The 20,301-nt window shown below is 36.9% G+C and overlaps 1 protein-coding gene across 8 annotated transcripts in view; it reads right to left on the bottom strand.

Moving 5' to 3' along the window:
* ttn.2 (titin, tandem duplicate 2) overlaps window positions 1-16,468 on the bottom strand; it is a 163,009-nt gene extending 146,541 nt beyond the window's left edge. For 4 of the 8 annotated variants that reach the window (XM_056265681.1, XM_056265682.1, XM_056265684.1 and 1 more), the window contains exons 1-18: window positions 16,270-16,468; window positions 14,622-14,725; window positions 13,839-14,042; window positions 8,285-8,572; window positions 8,106-8,191; window positions 7,812-8,032; window positions 6,800-7,055; window positions 3,541-3,606; window positions 3,190-3,448; window positions 2,822-2,870; window positions 2,488-2,700; window positions 2,258-2,400; window positions 1,983-2,164; window positions 1,615-1,845; window positions 1,291-1,529; window positions 949-1,190; window positions 262-426; window positions 8-176 (exon numbers count right to left, since the gene is read on the bottom strand). In XM_056265681.1, the coding sequence (XP_056121656.1) occupies window positions 8-176; window positions 262-426; window positions 949-1,190; window positions 1,291-1,529; window positions 1,615-1,845; window positions 1,983-2,164; window positions 2,258-2,400; window positions 2,488-2,700; window positions 2,822-2,870; window positions 3,190-3,448; window positions 3,541-3,606; window positions 6,800-7,055; window positions 7,812-8,032; window positions 8,106-8,191; window positions 8,285-8,572; window positions 13,839-14,042; window positions 14,622-14,712 (3,104 nt within the window). In that variant the 5' untranslated portion in view covers window positions 14,713-14,725; window positions 16,270-16,468. The remainder of the gene's footprint in view (window positions 1-7; window positions 177-261; window positions 427-948; window positions 1,191-1,290; window positions 1,530-1,614; window positions 1,846-1,982; window positions 2,165-2,257; window positions 2,401-2,487; window positions 2,701-2,821; window positions 2,871-3,189; window positions 3,449-3,540; window positions 3,607-6,799; window positions 7,056-7,811; window positions 8,033-8,105; window positions 8,192-8,284; window positions 8,573-13,838; window positions 14,043-14,621; window positions 14,726-16,269) is intronic. The other 4 variants (XM_056265685.1, XM_056265688.1, XM_056265686.1 and 1 more) reach the window with 2 other exon arrangements.
* Window positions 16,469-20,301: the final 3,833 nt, after the last annotated feature.

Below are 20,301 nucleotides of genomic sequence, written 5' to 3'. Positions count from 1 at the left end.
AACATACTTGATGTGAGGGTATTTATGAGGAGAGATGATGTCACTGTTTTTCAGCCAGACAATGTCAGGGAGGGGGTTTCCAATGGCTTTTACTGCCAACTCAACCAAACTTCCTTCCTTAACACTGATATTCTTTAGCTTTTCAATGAACTGGGGCCGGACCAAATTTTCCTTTGCTGTGACACATAAGATGAGAGTTTACACAATGTTCCACACCACTAAGTCAAATAGACTTAGTTTTTTAGAACAAAAACGGTTTACCTTCAACAGTGAGAGTCATAGAAACAGTTGTCTTTCCAGCTCTGTTCTGAGCAACAACCGTCCACTCTCCAGAGTCCTGAGGCATGGCAGGAACCACAATCATTGACTGAGTTCCATCCTCCTTTACCACAATCTTGTGGGTGTAGTCATTGACCACTTGTTGTCCTTTGGTAAATATAATAAAATATAAAAAATTAACTTTCTTTTTTCAACAGGTAAGAAAGAAAACAAATAATCAAGCAAAAAAAGAAAAATGAAAGCAAATACTACCGTTTCCAAGTTTGGGGTAATAATTTTTTTATTTTTCTCAAAGAAGTCTGTTATGCTCACCAAGACATGGCATTTTAGTCTTAAATAAAGTAAACAGTAATATTGTGAAATATTACCATTTAAAATGACTGTTTTCTATTTGAATATATTTTATTGTAATTTATTCATGGGATGGTAAGGCTGAATTTTCAGCAGCCATTACAGTGTCACATGATCCTTCTAGAAATCATTCTTAATAGGCTGATTTGGTGTTTAAGAAACATTTCTATTATCAATGTTGAAAAAAAAAATTGTGGAAACTGTGATGCATTTTTTTAGGAGTCTTTGCTAAATAGAACAATAGGAAAATAAATCAATAAAAAAAGAATTTCTGACCCCAAACTTTTGAATGGTAGTGTAGCTTTAAAGCACACTTACCATTGTGGAACCAGTAAGTCTCGGGCATTGGTCTTCCAACTACTTTTAAGTCAAACCTTGCAGTCTGTCCTTCAGAACACCTGAAGGATGATGGCTTCTGTACAAAGACAGGCTTATATAGTCTCTCCAGTTGACTCTCATCAGTGTCATCAAGTCTACGAGCAGGAGAGCGGCTAACAGAACGAGCAGGAGAACGTCCAGGGGAGTAGCTAGTTGAGCGAGCAGACATTGGAGATGTAGACCTAAAATATTAAAAGTGTAAATGTGTAAATATGGACAACATTATCCTAAACATCTAATTACAGAACAGCAAATCCAGAGATGAAGGCAAAGGCAACTCACTGGACTCTTCTCACAGCTTCGGCCTGAGGGTAGTAAGGCTGAGCAGCTGCAGTGGACTCTACATAGAGCTTTCCGGAACTGACAGCGTTACCCTTCATATTGCTAGCAAATGCAGTATAGATCCCCTCATCTTCTGGCAGCACCACAGGTAGGCGCAGACTGGCTCTTCCATCTTGTAGAACCTCCATCTGATAGCGGCCTCCATGCTTAATGCGCTTGCCATCTTTATACCAGGCAATCTATTTAACACAAATTATATAAAATTACTTGTATACATTGTGCTGCTGTAAAAATACTGCTTTTCAATATAATTACCATCATTACCTTTGGTAATGGTGTTCCTTCCATCTTGCAATGGAAAGTAACACCCATTCCTTCCAGAATTCTGTAGCTTTTGACAGGAGTGCTAAATGAGGATCCGACAGCCTCATGCTCAGCAACATTCATGACCATCTCCTCACCATCCTCAATCACCAGCTCTCGGTAAGTTATTTTAAGGATGCGGATTTCAATCTCTTGGATAATTTTTCGTTCAATAGCAGATATTTGAAATTCCTGAAGAGAATGAAATGTTTATATATTTGTATTAAATTATCATTTTTAGAGGCATTTCCTAGTATGCAAATGTTTTATGTGATTTACGATCTCATTACAAAAATGAGTAAAATCACTTTTCCCATATAAAATCGTACCGTCTCTGAGATGAAGGATTTCATCATCTGTGTTTGCTGAGCCATTCTCCTCTGTATGAGCTCTTTTTCATATTCACTTACAACTACAGGGGGCACATCTGCAACTTTGGGCTCCTGCACCATTGCCGTCACTTCCGTTACATATGTCACATCCTGTTTCTTCATATAGGTTTCAAACTCCTCTGTAAATGCATGATGGCATGATGGATGTTGTATTTTTTGTTCGAAGCTTTATTTTATTGTGAGTCACAGTTTATAATAAAGTCACAACTAACCTTCTTCAAACAGGATTGTGGAAGCAGATGCCTCTCCGTGTTGGTTCTTGGCAAAGATGGTGTACTCTCCAGCATCATCGGCAAATGTCATAGAAATTTCCAATTTGCATTCCCCTGTTTCCTTGTTATAGCTAACTCTATATCTGTTAAATTACAAGGAAAGTATGAGCTTTCTTTTTCACTGTGTAGAGACCAACTAGATCCAAAGTTTACTTGCTCGAAATCTATACCTGTATCCAGTAGTGAGTGGAACTCCACTCTTCTTCCAGTAAATATGGGGCTTGGGGCTTCCTCCAATCTGGCACTGAAAGACAACACTGCCTCCCTCGACCAGCTTCTGAACCACTGGCTTCTTCACAAAGAAAGGAGCAACAAATGCTGCAGTGTCCGCAGAGACCGCGCTTATTTCAGACATGGTCTCCTCTTTGGCTTCAATGACAGTCCTTGTTTGAAACACACACACACACATTATAATTACAACAAATATTAAAATTTGTTTCCTTTTGGCTCTACTCTTTTATTAGTTAAGGTCCACAAGTCCATGCTCTTGCCCTTGTAACTTACTGTTTCTCCTGGACAGTTATCTCCTCTCTGCTCTCAATCTCCTCTGACACTGTAAAAAAAGTATAACATAAATGTTTTTTGAGGTTGTGCTTTTATTTTCAAACAATGATAGAGGTGAGGAGGGATATCCTGTTTTTTTTTTTTTTTGCTTTTTGATCAAAGTCTGTTCATTCAAGATTTTCAACCTTGGGTTCAACAGAAATGCACTGAGGTGGTAGGAGATTCTAATTTATGGTATTGTTTTAAAACATTTGTGAACTTATTGTTATAGCCTTATTACAGACCTACATATAAAATAAGCATATTTTTGTTCTCCACAAAACATTTATACACAGAAATTTTATTACAGTACTGTAAATGAAATTTACCTTTGACAAGCAGGTAGCAGGAGGTGCTGATAGTTCCAGCCTCACTGGTAGCAGTGCAAGTGAAGCGGCCACTGTCTTCAGCAAAGGCCTCACGGATCACCAAGCGGGCATAGCTGCTTTCATAAGTGATCTGGAAGTCAATGGAGTGCTCGATTCTGTAATCTTCTCTGAACCACATAATAGCTGGGGTGGGGTGGCCTGAAATCTGGCACTCCAGAGTGACAGACTCTCCCTCTGTGACAGTCACATTCTTCAAACCCTAATGAACAAGACACCAATTTGTATTTAGTGGTTCTTCAAGTGATTCTACAAATCAGCAGCATTTCATCAAAATGCTAATAAAACACTTACTGCTATCAAGGTAGGGGGCACTACAGGCTCTTTGATAGCTGAGGGGATCGCTGCAGTCTCAACAACCTGCAAGAAAAATCGACATTTGTTTACTAACCAAGTGACTCTTGAATTCAATTTGCTTTGTTATCGAGTGCCACAAGTAACGATAAAAAAGAAAGGTTGAGAAAAGAACGAGTTTAAAAAGAGTATGAAACAAACAAAAACGTTCTAATAAAGATTAGGTAGAGATGATGAGAAGAAATCCTCAGTATATAAAGATGGAATCTGTAAGGAAAACCGTTAGCTTTGAGGAATCTTTCTGTAAGTGATAATCCAACCACACAAGACTCCATATGATGAATAACTGATAATACGTCAATGTTAGCTTTGCGAGTGGGCAACATGTTAAACTACAAACCTGTGTGTCCCACTCTTCCCCGGCAAACGAAACACCTATCTTTCTGTGTAACTCTCTGTCGAAATGAGTCTGATATCTCTCTGCAGTGTCTCTAAAAGGAGGAGGGGTTGGCTCTGGGATCACACGAGTCTCCACAATCTTATGTGTTGGAGGCCTGACAGGCTTGATGATCTTTTGAGCAGCAGTTGTTGAGGATAACTCTTTTTGTAGTGTGGCAATAGCAGAACCTGCTATTGAAACCTGACCAACCCAAGAAGAGCAACATTACCACAGAATATCAAAAAAACAAGTTCACTTTTGTTTAGCCACACAGAGGGGAACAATCAGGGAACCTTTAGAAGGATGGCAGGAAAAAATTAATTAGTTAGAAAATACTCAATGATATAATTACTCGATGGTATAATAAGAGGTTGATGGACAAACTAATGGATGGATGTTATGTTGAAAGTTATTGTGAAGTTTGTATATTAGGTATTGAGGGTGGGTTTTTTAGATTGGTCTGGATAGGCGGCACTTGTTAAAGGCTAGTGATAAAAAGTTAAAATTAAGTCTACCACAAAGGGACACACAAATTCTGAGACTACTAGTGAAAATGCATACATTTAGCATTTTATTATTTTATACAAAAACTAAATGTACTTTAATTTCAGAATGTATAAGTATTTGGTATGTTCTTCTTTTGCTATAACAACAGCAGTAGTCAAGCTGCATGATCTCCACAAGTCTGCGTAAAACCTGATGATCATGTTCTCCAGAATGATGCTAACATCTTGTACTTCATTGGAAGCATAAAAACTGATATTTTTTATGATTTGTGCAATGACTTAAAACTGTGCAAAATGTTAAACATTTCTTAATTTTCACGTTTTATATTTTATATACTTTGATTAATAAAAACCTTCAAAATATTCATAGTGGTCTCAGATTTTGGAACCCATTGTGCATAAATATACGGTTGAATTCTTGAAACTGTGTTTCAGGCAAGCAGGAAAACAACTTAATTAAAAGAAAATAGATTTCAGATTTATTTCATATGTTTCCAACTAATTTGTTAATGTTATATCAGTTTTCTCTCTCATTATCCTCTTTCCTAAATATCTGAAAATCCAGATACCTTAGAAAAGGGGGATTTCACTGCTTGCCTGTAATCACCCAATCTTACCTCATAGCTATGATCTGGTTTTGGTACAGTAACTTTTGATACTGTGAAATGTGGAACTGGGGATGGTGAAAGGTCAGTCTCCACCTTGGAGCTGACCTCAGTAGCTCTTTGAATCTATTGCAAATCAACAGAAGAATATTTGAATGCAGATAGACTAAAAATGTCATGTTCATGTTTCAGCTTCTGTTAAATGCTTCTAACCTGGGTGACATGTACACTCTCAGTAGTAGAAGTTGACATTTCAGTGGGGATAAGCAACAGCTCCTTTTTACTTGTGACCTGTTGCTTAGTTGCTAGCATTTCCTGATGTCTTATATCAGCCTCTTCTTCCATCTGAGCCCCTTCAGCATGCGTGGGCTTTCGTATACGTGCATGATCAACAGCAGCAAGCACAGTGGCAACGGCTTCTGCTTTTTTCCCGTCACCCTGACAAGAGCAATCACTGATCAATATCTATAATACATGTATAGACAGAATCCATTCTCATCTAAAAAAATACAGAGCTTGAATACTGTAAATGAAAAAAAAAAAAAAAAATATGGGACGAAAGCTGGAAAATGCACCACCCAGTGAAGTTGTCTGCTAAAGGTTAGTGTTGAAAGGTGTGGAAAAAGAGATAGTTTCACCTCCGTTGATTTAAGGGTAACATTTACGTGGGCTTACATTTACTTTCCATCTAAAGAATAAGTTAACATATTTATATTCATCTAATGCTACTTTTAGAAAGTTTTACAAAAACTTTCACTTAAAGATTTAGAAAAGACAATGTTTTGTCTTCATAATCAAAATTATTTGTTGACAATTGTTCAAAATAAGACCATAAAACCAAATTGTATTTAATCACTCAACCTAACATGACTGAATATGTAACCTTTCAAATGTTGCCCTTAAACACAAAAACAGAAGGTGCTCTCTGAAAAACAAAGTTCAGTGAATGTAAAACAGGATAGAAGGCATTATAATTGTGGCCAACTGAAATATTATTCTCTTAGATTCTACCTCTGCAGTTGATGAGATCTCTTCAAAGGATTTCTCACTAGTGGTTGAAACATCAATATTGATTTTATGAGTTGTCACAGTTGTGACTGATTCCTCTTGGATTTCCTTACATGATATCTATGAACATGCGGAAAGAAATCTCTAAATTGTTGTCTAAATGTAAAAACAATATATATATATTTATATTTGGAAAGGTAGGAGAAGGTGGAGTAATGGATGGAAAAATGGGCAAGTAAATTCTGTTATTGTTGTCCTATAAAAATCTTTGTGGAGTCAGTGGTAAAAACAAAAAATTAGGAGTATGAGGTTTGGATGGGTGACAACCACAACACTAAAGTACCAGACTACCTGCTCATTTTGAGATGTAATGTGTTCTCCAGCTATGCCGGTTTCAACACTGGGCTGATCTACAGAGCCACTGAGCGGCCCACGACTACGAGCCTGGTCCACTGCCGCCACCACAGTGGCAACAGCAATACTTTTCTCATCCACGTTTTTCTGCTCCTTTTTCACATGCAAGTAGATTTGGGTTGCAAGATGTTGTTAGAGTTTACATTACAGGCATTTTCACCGACAAATAAACATTTACATGAGATTTGCAGGTCACTTGCAGAAAGGAAGTGGTGGCACCACTAAACAAGTCATTCATGACATGCAGAAAGATTGAAAGCAAGTTTGTCTAATGGTAAATTCTTTACCTCTTTGACAACTCCAACTTGTTGCTGAACAGAAACAGAGCCCTCCCAACGCTGTTCCATTTGGACATGGGTAGAAGTCGTCTGGACTTGTGTTGCACCGGCAATCATGCGGGTGTAGCTGGCTTCTGAAGAATACCCCGCTTGTTTCCATGGGGGTAGGACCTCAGAGCCCTGCGTGACCTGTTTGCGGGTCATCACAGGGGATTTGACTGGTCTGATTGGGGAAACAGACAGTCTCGTAGATGGAGACACAGCACTGAAATTAAATGGAAAAACATGTTATGAGAACATGAACCACAAACCTTAGCCTTTGGATTAATAAGAGCTGAGAAACTTGATATGTACTGTTTATTCTCATCTAAAAGCATTCAGCAAAAACTGAATTTTTGCCAATTCTTTTACAATTATTAAACGTGCAGATTTTATGACCTCATTAACTACATGGAATATTAGTATTAGAAAATGAATTTGTCACACAGAAGGAGATGTTTAAATGTAACTAGAAAAGGTAATGTTTAAAAATGAAAAGCCTAAAAGAAATGACCAGCTCCAGGACAAACTGTAAGATATACACTTTTCCTTATATCCATTAAAATGTTTAACTAACATCTTTAAAAAAAATATGTATTATTTATTGTTAGTAGTACAAGTAGTAGTAACTACAAGACACAACTGGTCATGATGTCAACATGGTAGCCCCCATAATGGTGTGATTCACTCTGACTCTGGGTAGAGTAAAACAGCTTTTAGGGTCACTATTATTTGACTGAAATCTACATCAATCAATCTAATGTGCGTACACATAATTTAAATCATTTCCCCAAATTGTTACTTATTTCTTTATGAATAAACATTTTGTAATGTGGAATAAATTACAGAATCCAAATAGAAATATTTTCTCAAGAGTAAAGTCCATCAATTTAAAGTTATTTAAACTTTAACTTAGTTATCCACTTAAAAATATAATATGAATTGTCTACACATGTAAATCTGGAAACTTCAGATGCATTACCTGACAGGAGAGGGTGTCGGGCCCTTAACATGCCTCACAGGAGAGGGAGACTGTTGGCGAGCTGCTGACACTCTAGTCACTTGTGAAGGGGGGGATTTGGAGGTTGGTTTAGGGGGCACACGAGGTGGTGTCTTATGTGCCAGCTGATGGGTCACAACCCCACCCTCTACTTGCATTTGCATCATGGCTGTGGCAGAGGCCTCGTAATGAGCCTCCATCCTCTGTTAAAAGAAAATAATTAACACAGTGATCTACGGGGTAAAATTCTGTTGTGGCTAGTTCACAGTCACTCACCTTCTCTACTCTAGTCTGACGAGTCTGTGAAATCTGAGAGGCTGAAATGATTGTTTTTGACTTCTTTGCAGGTACGACTTCTTCGCCTGTGAATCATGAATGAAATGCTAGTTGCGACATCTATAAAATAAAAATAAAAAAATGCTACACATTTTTACCAACTAAAAATAAAAACTAACCCTGAACAAGCAACTCTGCAGTTGAAGTTGCACGTCCACTGCTGTTAGAAGCACTGACAGAATAAGTTCCAGAATCTTCAGGGAAGGCCTCAGCAATCAACAAACTGTAAAGGTCTCCATCTTGAACAATCTGAAAGTCAGCAGAGCTCTGAATCTCAGCTCCCTCTCTGTAGAACTTCACCACAGGTGCAGGGATTCCTGTAACTCGAACATCCAGTCTCACTTGGCTCCCTTGTCTCACAGTCATACTTTGTAGTCTCTGAATGAAGTTTGGTGGCGCAGTTTCAGCTGCAAATTAAAATATGGTTAAAAACATGTACATTTTTTTTTTACTTTTAACACAACAGTAGGCTATCACATTCTCTCTTAAGGCCAATCCACACTGCACCAATGGCTTAGCAACGCAGACAATCATCAGATTACAATACTTGTCAGGCATTCCACAACTCCACAAATGTCAACATGTTCAATCAGCGAATACAAGTGGCGACCATGCTAACAGAAGCTGACAGGGGTGTTGCTGTCTGTTGCTGCCGTACTTGCCAGTGCAATTTGAACTGGCTTTTATATTTATTAATTATATAAAATTAATATAGGCCTATAATTGTTGCATAGGCCCCCGCATATTACTCAAGGCACCGCCTCCCCCTCGTGTCAAAGCGTGTTATCAAAGTTAACAACATCGATGAGAAAATTAAGCGGAACTATCCTTCTGGTCACGAAAAGAGAGGAAAAAAACACCACGAGAGTGAATTTCGGGAACAGCAATCAGGTAGACTTGTGTTCTCTCCTCTCCAAGTTTGATGTCAGCAAATAACAGTAAAGTTAATGCATTTCTCTCTAGTCTGTCTAACCTAGCTGGGCAGTGCATCTTTTGGTCTTTCTGTGTCTTGCTAATGCCGGCCACTTCCAGGGCTGTGTTTTGTGACTAAAAGTGAGAGTGAAATAAACTATGTATTACGTTTGATAAACGACAAAGGGCAACGGTGTTTGTTTATAAACTGCAGCTCGGAAAAGATAACCGCGTCGCGCCTCGCGCGTTAACATGCGTTCATGCGCGTGCACGAAATGAAACGCGCACTTTCCAGCAAAACATCTGTGGGGACCAGTACAATATAGGCGTGATGGCTCTCCTCATTATAGACGCACATACTTTTAAAACAAGACAATGATTATCTAGTCTCCAAGTCAGTTTAGTTACAACTATGCAATAAAGCAATGACATTGACTATTGATGTATAGGCCAGGCGCGTCGTTAGACATGGGCATTCGGGGCTTCAGCCCCGGATGTTTTTTTTTTAGCCCCGGATCTCAAAAAAATTAATTTATTGATAATTATTATTATTTTTTAATAATTTTGTATTTATATATAAAAAAAATGACCGGGTCTTTTAATCTATCCTTCGGAATCATGTATTAAAGACGATTAAAATGTGTTCAAGCAGATCAAAGTTATGGTTATAGTTACAGCACGCTTGTATTTAGAGTGCGCACCAGAGGAGAGAGAGAGCCTGAAAGAGCCATGTTTGTGGCTTCTGGTGGTGGTAGCTATTATGGACATTAGAGGGGGAAGGTATACTATATACTATATGAAAACTATAGTATAATGTGAGATAGAAATACAAATTTAAGTCGTTAAATTCAAGATCACGTAAACGTTTCCCTCCGCTGCGGCTGTCTCCATTCAGCATCAAACAGCGCGTTGCGTTTGGTTACGACAGTCAACGATGAAACTCTCTCCAAGATGATTCAATGTTACTATTATTATACTTTATCGGACGGTAGATAAAGCTATATGGTTTTGCATAAAATGACTATATCTTGCTGGACTGTATTGCTTAATATTCGTTTCTACCGATCACACTGAGAGCACTATAATTGTTCTTCACGCGCACATTAACTGAAATTTAAAACTGTTAAAAGAAAAGGCTCAATAAACTATTGCATAGATAGATACTGTTAGGCCTACTGTATAATACACTATGCATCGATATGCCTTTCCTTTGTGCTTTGAACTTTTCTGCGCGCTGTGACTCTGTGTTGCTTCAAGCGCATCATTCTGCGCTCGAGATGCGCATAAGCGCTGTGTGCCGCACATGAGTCTTTCATAATTATATCATAATACTTTTGCGCAATGAACGATTATTAATAGCTTTTTTTGTTCTGTTCTGTCCTATCTATCATATGTTGCTGCCTCATTAAACAGCTGTGCTATACATTTAAAAATGTCTTAATTTTATAGTAGACTATATATATAGGCCTATAGCCTATAATAATTGATCTTTCTGATTTTTATCTTGTTTTTCATGAATGTATTTTACAACAATACAAAGAGCAATGTTTTAGTGCAACACTTATTGTCTCTTTGTTCCCCACTAAATAATGTTTTTTTCCAATAAATGTTCAGATTTAATACAATTATTGTTTTTCTAGACTAAATTTTACTGAGTTATCCACTAATCTAGTTTATAATATAATTTTTGTCATAGGTTATGATCACATTTTTTTTTTATTTGTTGTTTTTATTTATAATGAAGTTGTCTGTATTAAGTAGATTGTGTTTAACACAGAAAAGAGTGATTATCAGTTCAACACACAGAGTTATAGAAATTCTACTTGATTTAAAAAAAAACTGCGCTGGTATTGGACCGGTATCGGTTGATACTCCGAATTTTTGGTATCGTATCGGATTGGATCGGTTCAGAAAAAATGATATCGGGACATCCCTAATATTTTCTGGTAGGCTATATCTAAGTTACCCAGGAGGAGCTCTGTTGACATAGGCTTAGCTTGCATGAATTGAGTCGTTGAACACAGCAGGAGAGAACGCAACGTTAGCCAGCTAGGCTAGCTAAAGCTCCGGTGGAAAATTATTAGCTAACGCTACGGAGGCCATAATATTTTTGACTCATGGCTGAAGTTAAGTTTCTCCAGCTCTCCAGGTTGGCAAAAAATGCATCTCAAAATGCATCAGATTGATGCTTTACAATATGGAATATTTAAAATTTTCTTACGGGGAAGCATGCCCCCGGACCACCCTAGAGGGGTAATATCCTTCTCAACTTTTTCACCCCTGACCCCTTTTCATGCCTGCTATAGTTCCTTTTCCAGACTTATAAGCACACTGTTGGAGTGATTTATGTGTATGTGTGTGTGTATAGATAGTTAAATAGATATAGATAAATATCTACACAGAATAGCCTATATATATATATATATATATATATAGTTTTATATTCATTTTTTTTATATATTTAATATTCATGTATTATTTATTTGTGTTTCTGTGAATAGCTGTTGCAGTTCTACAAAATAAAGCATTCTATCTTTTTACCTATCAATTAAATTAGCTACAAAAAATGCACCTGAATGCCGGAAATTAAGTGTTTAATGCCCAATGTTTCCTGGGGGAGGTCCCCCAGACCCCCCATTTATATTATTATTGCTTTTATATTATTATGTGCCTCTGAGTAGAAGTAGTAGTTACCAAAAGCGGGGTGGGTGGGTGGTGGGGTCTGGGCTAAGCCCCCAATGTATCAAGACCCTAGCAACGCCCCTGGTATAGGCTATATTGCATTTAAAATGTTGATTGGCTGGACATAGGCTACTGGTCAATATGGATGCACATCCCTCAGTAAATAATAACAATCAAGAATTGCTTTTAGTTTTATCATTTAAAAAACACAGTGACATGCTATGGCAAGCCATTTTAGCTTTTATATCTCTATATGGCTCTGTGCGCATCAAGCCTGCATTTATTTGAAGAAAAAAAAATACAGAAAAAAATTATTACAATTTAAAGCTCCAGTCCGTAACTTTTTTGGCTTAAACATTTTTCAAAATAAAATTGAGCAAGTACATACATAACCAGCCAGTGTTCAAAACTATCTGCTTGCCTTAACTCGATTCAAAACGGTAAGCTTGTTACAAATGTTTTTAATTCCAGACAGTGGTAGGCTACTGCTGGATTTCCGCGGGAAATTTGAGCATGTCTTTGCGTCATTACGTCATATCTGTAGTGTACACATAAAGAAGGTTTCTCGGCTAGTAGGCTATATTGCGAGTGAGGATATTGGAGGTGGAGGTTTATAGCCTTTTCTCACAGCACTTGATATAATTAAACTTATTAATTTGATGGCGGATCCAGAAAGGTTCAAACGACAATCACCAGTGACAACTAGAGATTCACCATTTGTAAAATGCAAAAGACTTTGGACTGAGAGTTTGGAAAATATCTGAAGGGCTTTACATGTAGTCACACAATGCTGATGTTGTTAACATGAACAATTTGAGAACAAAGTATAATTTGCACGGTTTGACGTGATATAATAAGCGATCGTTAGATTTAATCAGCGCGATTTACTGCAATGCTTTTTTTCCCTCAGTTGGTCAAAAGAACAAAAGTGGATGTTACTGGTTCAGATTACATTTTAGGGTGAAAATTCTTATGTTGGTCATATTTCCAAAAAGTAGAATCTGTGATTCTGAATGGCATTATCCACACCGCGCGGCGAGTCGGCGACTGGCAGCTGCACATTCTCCTCAAAACATTGGATTCATCTGTGCTGTGCCGTGCCGAGGTACAACTCACGTAAAGTTGATAATTCTGCGAATGACTGCAATTGTAGATTTCGAAAAGAGATGGTGGCAAAGGGGAAAAACTGCGGACTACAGCTTTAAAATAATAGTTTTCTATTTTAACATTCTTAAAATATATATATATCATTAATTTCTGTGATGCAAAGCTGGATTTTCAACAGCCATAACTCCCAGTCTTTAGTGTTACATGATTCTTCAGAAATCATTCTAATATGATGATTTATTATCATTGTTGGTAACAGTTATTTTTTATTGAACCTGTGATATTTTTTTCAGGCTTCATTGATGAATAAAAAGTTAAATAAAACAACATTAAATTAAAATAGAAATTATTTTATAAGTCTTCACTGTCACTTTTTTAAATCAATTTAGCACATCCTTGCTGAATAAAAATATTAATTTCTTTTTAAAAAAAGAAAGAAAATTGAAAGAAAATGCTGTTTGAACATTTAAACGCAATTAAAGGTGTATGTACTTATATATGACAACACTTTTGAGACCCCCAAGCAACCGCTCCTTTGCCCCCCAATGTCCCCTACATTTAAATCCCCTGTCAATACAGCACTGCCTTGCAAGCACTGGAAAAGGTGACACACATTCCTTTCCATAAATTCTTCGAGCAATGACAGCCTGCATGTGTAATTTAACAATAGCCTATCACTGGATACCCACTTTCTATAACAAGTAACAGTCATTAACTTTATGAGCCGATCAATTAATCCACATATTTGCTTACTGTAGCTCAAGGGTGCCAGCACGCAGTGGGAGAATTCATGACTCTACTACAAATTAACTTGTAATCACTATAATCATTAACAAATGAGACAAATTAATGTTTTATTAACACTAATTTTAGTAGGCTAACTATAGTATTTTGGAAGGCAATGGCATGGCAGGCATGTTTATTATTATTTTATCCGGTGGCAATAGCTCAAACCAAGTTACTGGTTATTACCTGTAACCAGCAGTTCAGCTGTGCTAGTGGCTTGTCCAGCGCCATTGGTGGCTCTCACAGAAAATCTTCCACTGTGTGCGGCTGTCACGGCGGGGATCATCAGAACAGCGCGGCCATCGCTGAACGAGATCTGAGCGCCGGGCAGAGCGGCAGCAGTAAGAACCTGGCCATCACGAAACCAGCTCACCTCTGGAACTGGATTACCTGTGTGTAGAGTTTTATGTTATAATATAATAAAATATTTTATCTAGACAAATACAAACATTTCTTAATCTGTAGTCAAAATGCATGTCCCCTTTGCGGATAGAAAGATGGAGCTGGGGCCCCTTGTTGCATAATGTAGGTTTTCATTTTAATCCTGACCTGAACATGCATATGGTAGCATATTAATGCATTTACAACTTTATCATGATGCTTAAACATTGCACAGTGAAATAAATTATTTACTTGCTCAGACTAATTTATACATTATTATAATAGTTGTATTTATAAACAAATATAAAGAAAAAAATAAGTTAGCTAAATGTTTTACTGTCCCTCCCACAAATAAATAAAGCGATCAAACAATAATGGCTGGATCCCCTACAATGCTGCTACAGACCCCAAGGTGAAAACCACTTATTCAGATAAATTCATCAATGCTATGTAATGTAAACACTCTGTGGAGTTATGCAAATAAATACTAAACATTCCTTTAACTAATTTCATATTGTACACATTGTAAAAGAGTCAAGTATAATTCTACATTGCTGCAATGGAATGGCAAAGTGGTAACATTCTTACCACTAACTTGAGCTTCGAACGTTGCAGCACTACCCTCAAGTGCCACAACGCTCTGAAGTGGTTGTGTAAATGTTGGCGCCTGTGTTGACATGGTGGAAGGCACCCTAAAGGAAGACATAAAATAAAATTATAGTTTTGGCTTGGAACCCTGCAAAAACTTAAAAGAATATAATATTTTAATTCAAAAAGAGAACAGTATTTTTAGCAGCTTCTAAACAGACTAATCATTGGTGTGGTCCCTATCAACCTGTTAGAACTTGGCCTGTCACTTGAGATTCAGTGGCTCCATTGGGTGTTAAGCCAAACATTTGGGCCTCATATCAACTGACAGCTCTTGAGACATGACAGTAACAACTGGTGCCTGTGGCCTGCGGTGAGCTCTTTTTCCGGCATGACGCATAATTTAGAATAGCCCTCCAGTTATAACAGCCAGACAGGTCTGTATCATCAAATCTTAAACTAATATAAATAAGTGGCTTATGCATCTTTATTGAACTTGTGACTCAATCTCAATGCTGGATTGAAAAACTGGTCCTCTGCCAAGCAATACTGAGATGTTATTCATAAACATACTGCATAATCACACAATCTCATAAGGTTTAAACACTCTGCATTTAACATGAACCAGTCTCGATTGTCTGAAAGATAAAAAAGTTACTTTGAAGAGAACTAGTTTATAATTAGAATTTAAAATGGCTGACAGGAACTACTAGACACATGACCTTTACCTAAAATAGAACAACACAGACTGGACAAAAATCAGGTATAGTTCATGTGGAAATAATTATATTGTTGTAAAAGTACTATTACATTTGTGTATAATCAATAGTTACCGGTATAGCTATCATAAATAATTTGATATCATTTAAGTTTACATATTTAAATTCATTAAAATAATTTGAAATGAAAATTTAGCATTGCTCTGAAATATACAACCACAACACAACAATGTTGTTGTTGGTTTTTGTTTTTTTTTGCACTTTAAGAGACTAACAACTCATGTTTCATGGAGAATAATTTGACTTACATTCTCATTTATTAAAAAACAAAGAAATTAAGAGTGATAAAAATAAATTATAGCCTCCTATGAATAGTTTTACCATAGCAATAATTCAAAGGTAACCAGGTTCATTAATATCAAAAGTTCAGAATTAAACCTTAAGAACCATAACTTGAAAATAACTGTAGATCTGCACAACAATAAGGCAGAAGTTTCCAGCAACCACTTTAAGAAAATCCATTTAAACTGCAATAAATGTTCATAAGCAAACCAAACCCAGTGTCACAAAAGGCATCTTCTAAAAATAGTCAGTATCCAGCTTGATTGACAGTCACCATGTGGCACATAGCTGGAGGTGCAACTGATATCTCTGCTGCTGATTCCCTTAAAAAGACATCATGGCCCAGCTAGGGCACCACTCTAATGCTATCACAGGCTATTCTTGGCTATACTAAAACCACTGCACCATTTTATAACCTTCAGCAACGAAAAGCCTTAGGACAAAATCAAATGAATATTCATTCAATTTGATAACATCATAGGCATAAGTAAACATTGCCTTTGGCATTTCTACTCTGTTAGAATCACACAACAAAGCATCATTAGAAAGCACTGGCACATGGGTACAAGAGCACAAAGCATACTTACTTGTATCCAAGAGTGCCTTGAATTGGAGGGACGAATCCCAAAGGGTTTTGTCTTCTGAAACAAAGTCCTTATCCAGATATTATTTCAGAAAACACAGTGTGAGAACGGATGAGCCTCGAAATATCCCAAAAAAACAAAACTACACAGGGTCTTAACCGTGTAGTTTTGCTTTTTTCCCTTGCAATCCCTACACCCGAGGCAAGGCTGGGAATGCTCCAACTGCTCAGAAGTGTTAACATGGTGGTTTTACTTTATATACCCCTTGGCTAATCAGCATCATCACTACATTGCCATGCCCCATTGGCCATCCCCCCTCGAGGCATCATGGGAGGTAGCAGCCATTTTATGCAAACTCACACCTGTCACCTACTTTACTTAACATAGCGCAGGGCTCATTATCACAGAGTGTCTGAAACCCCCATACCTAAAGAAACAGGAAAATGCCCCTCATAAAGAAATAAATCTTCACTGGCTTTATCCCATAAATTAATCACTGTTACAGCATGTTGATCACCAAGAAGTGAAGAACCAAATGGGGGAGAAGGGCTGTCACTGTCACTCAGGCTCTGAGTCTGCAAGATAAACGTCTCCAGCTCAGATCACAGGCAGTGTTCACCCATTTGTTTTTCTTTTGTTTATCCGTGTAGTGAGGCAGAAGTGACTTTTAAAACTTTGTGAAGAAAAGAAGTTACATTATGAACATTACCATCATGGTGAGATCTAGTTGGTTTAGCAGCAAACTAAAACGGACAGAAGAGACCATGTTAAAGATAGGCAGTGACATGTAAGAGTGGAATGCATGACTAGCATTGACAAGGACTTGCATGAGTTAAATTCAAATGCTCCTTTGTTTGCATTCATAACATACATACACACATACTATATGTTGATAATCACATATGGGAGTTATTTAATAGTATGAATCATGATGAACTTGATATTTTTACTCCACATTGGGGAATTTCATCTCTGTAAGCTTTAGCAACAATCACTGAAAAACAACATAGACGCAGCTGTTTTTCAGTTGTTTATTTTTGTTCAGAATGTGGTTATATGACATTTATTGGTATTGGTTAATGGTCTGAATACTTTTGCAAGGCAACGTATACACAAAACAATCAGTTGCAAGCAGTAGTGTTACAGATATTATACATTTTTTTAATAATTCACAAAGAAGATTAGGCTCAGTGAACTCTGAAATCCAGTTTTCCCATAAACAGAATCTGTGCCTGTGAATGCAAAGAGTGATAGGAGGTTTTCCAGATCCTTATAAATCCCATAATCAGTGACCTTTATGGTGGTTTTGGCCCCTGTTAAAAATATACATACAAATAATTATTATTATTGTATATTTTGTAAGATAGTCTCTAATAGTCACCTAGGTAAAACACATCTTTCTCCTGAGTCATCAGGCAAGTACAGGCTCAAAAATCTGATGTATCAACACTTTGTTAACAGGCTGTCTTTGTAAAGGACTCATAAATTGAAAAGGGGGAGGGAGGCAGCATAAGGCACACCTGTGCAATAATCATGCTGTCTAATCAGCATCTTTATATGCCACACCTGTGAGGTGGATGGATTATCTCGGCAAAGGAGAAGTGCTCACTTACACAGATTTAGACAGATTTGTGAACAATATTTTTGAGAAATAGGCCTTTTGTGTACATAGAAAAAGTTTTAGATCTTTGAGTTCAGCTCATTAAAAATGGGGGAAAAAACTAAAGTGTTGCATTTATAATTTTGTTCAGTGTATATACGTTTGACTCACTTGGCTCTCGTCACATGCTGAAACCTTAGTATCATTCATACAGAGCACTTGAGGATAAGTGCAGTGTGAGCTGAGGTCTTCTTCCACCAATACATTTTGCTCATCCAGTCTGGAGAGGAAGTGTGGAGTGGCCCTGTGTCCTGAGGAAATCAAATTGCATTATAATTTACTGCACTGAATATGAAGCAGAAATTATCATATCATTATCTCGAACAAAAAAAGGCTAATAAAAATGTTATAGTTCAAAAAGGGTCGTCATACTCCAACTTGCGCCTCATTAAGCATGTTACCTGCCTTTATTGTTTACTGTTGGAAAAAAGTAGTAAGTAAAAAAGTAAGGAGCACTGGAGGCAAAGTATAAATGCGAGACAGCTGTATCTTAATGGAGGGTGAGGAATGACGCCATAGACACCTTCACAGTAGGGCGACATGGCAAGGAAGCAAAGGTGTAACCCGAGAGCCCTGAGTTATGCTGTGTGATAACAGTAACATGCCCCTAGTCACCCTTTCATTCAGTAGAGATACCATAAAATCAAATTTGAAATTTTGAGGCTTTTACTCTGTAACATTTGAGGTCATCTGTATGCTAAACTAATCTATTCGCTATCGCTAAAGGTTCATTCATTCAATTCATCGTTCAACATTATTCATAATTCTATCTCTTCTCGCAAAACGTCCTAAAATACTGACGACTCATCTTGCACTTAATGAAGTATCAATATTGATATTAACAATAAAATGCTCTCTAAAATAATATTTTAATACGGTATGTTTCTTCCTTCAAATAAGGAACTCCCGCACACTATCAGTACTTGCAAGTAATATAAAAATGTTTTATTAGCAACGTTTCGGTGTCACAACCCTTCATCAGGCCTGATGAAGGTCGTGAGACCGAAACGTTGCTAATAAAACATTTTTATATTACTTGCAAGTACTGATAGTGTGTCGACCTACCTATTTGGTCTTCTTTTTCTACGCACCTATCACCTGCAGGTGTGCGATGGCGTTTGTTAATTAATATGTTTCTTCCTAACTTCATTTTTAATCAGAAAAGACTCCGGAAGAAAAATACAAAACCAATTTCAAAGGGTCTTTAAGGATCAGGTTTTAAGCAAGCCTTAAATTACAGAACATATAATCCATCCTGTATCTATTTTACATATAAAAATGTATTTCCTACCAAAAGGAAAAATATTTTATCAACAGGAAATATTAGTAAATGTACTTGTCAACAAAATCAACAGAAATTCAGAACACTAAGAAACTGAAACTCATGTGGATATTATGACACCACTGACAAGCAACTTGCATGCAATAAACAAAGTTAATTGTGATGTGTCTATTAGCTGGTGGGTTGGTGAATATCCTTCCCTCAGTCGCCACCTACCTCAGGTCAAATTACAGACTCTCTCACAACCAAGGGTACATTCTGTACAACAGTCCTTACTCTTATTTTCAAGCTTAGTGCTGGCAAGTTGGATATGAAGCCCTTTGAACACCAATACCATGTCTGTATAAAATAAGGGTCACTATAAATTTCATCTAGAAATATAAGGCTTTAGGGTCCAACTTTATTTTAAGTGTCTTATGTACTAACATTTAAATCAATCATTTGATACAGTGTATTGTGTACATGTTTTTATATTGCACTTATATTTAAAAAATACAAACCTCAATATCAGCAAAAGTGTTTTGCAATTATGGTAACACTTTACTTGAAGGGGTGTGCACTGACAGGTTATGATGTATTGGTTTATGTCAAGTTGTCATAACAAAGACATCTCAAACAATGTCATATTTGCATTAAAAATGTCATAATTGAGCGAATGACACTTAATGACAGTTGTCATAAACATGCGTAAACCCTCCTTCATATTCATGACATGTGTCATGTCATGATTATGAAGGTGTCATGTCAGTCTTATGCACTCCCCTTCAAGTAAAGTGTTACCAACATTTGATTCATGCAAGTACATAATAGTTAAAGACACACATAAAGTGTGGCCAGCTTTAGATTAATCACTGTTCCAAAAGGTTAAATCAGCTTAATTTATGATCATGTATGTATTATGGTTATAATTTATCTGATTAATTATGGAAAGTTCAATAAATATTACAAAATACAACAAATGTTAGTAACACTTTATTTTAATATTTCACTTTGGACATTCTATAAGTACCTTTGCAATTACATGTCAACTACCATCATTAGAGTCATTAGAGTATGAGTAGACTGTCTGCTTATATCTGCTACCACTTTATTT

The sequence above is a fragment of the Rhinichthys klamathensis genome, unplaced genomic scaffold, assembly GCF_029890125.1.
Source record: "Rhinichthys klamathensis goyatoka isolate OS25496 unplaced genomic scaffold, OSU_Roscu_1.1 h1tg000237l_1, whole genome shotgun sequence".
NCBI classification, from domain to species: Eukaryota; Metazoa; Chordata; class Actinopteri; order Cypriniformes; family Leuciscidae; genus Rhinichthys; species Rhinichthys klamathensis.
The sequence above is the reverse complement of the archived record's forward strand: the minus strand, read 5'-3'. Positions and strand labels throughout refer to the sequence as shown.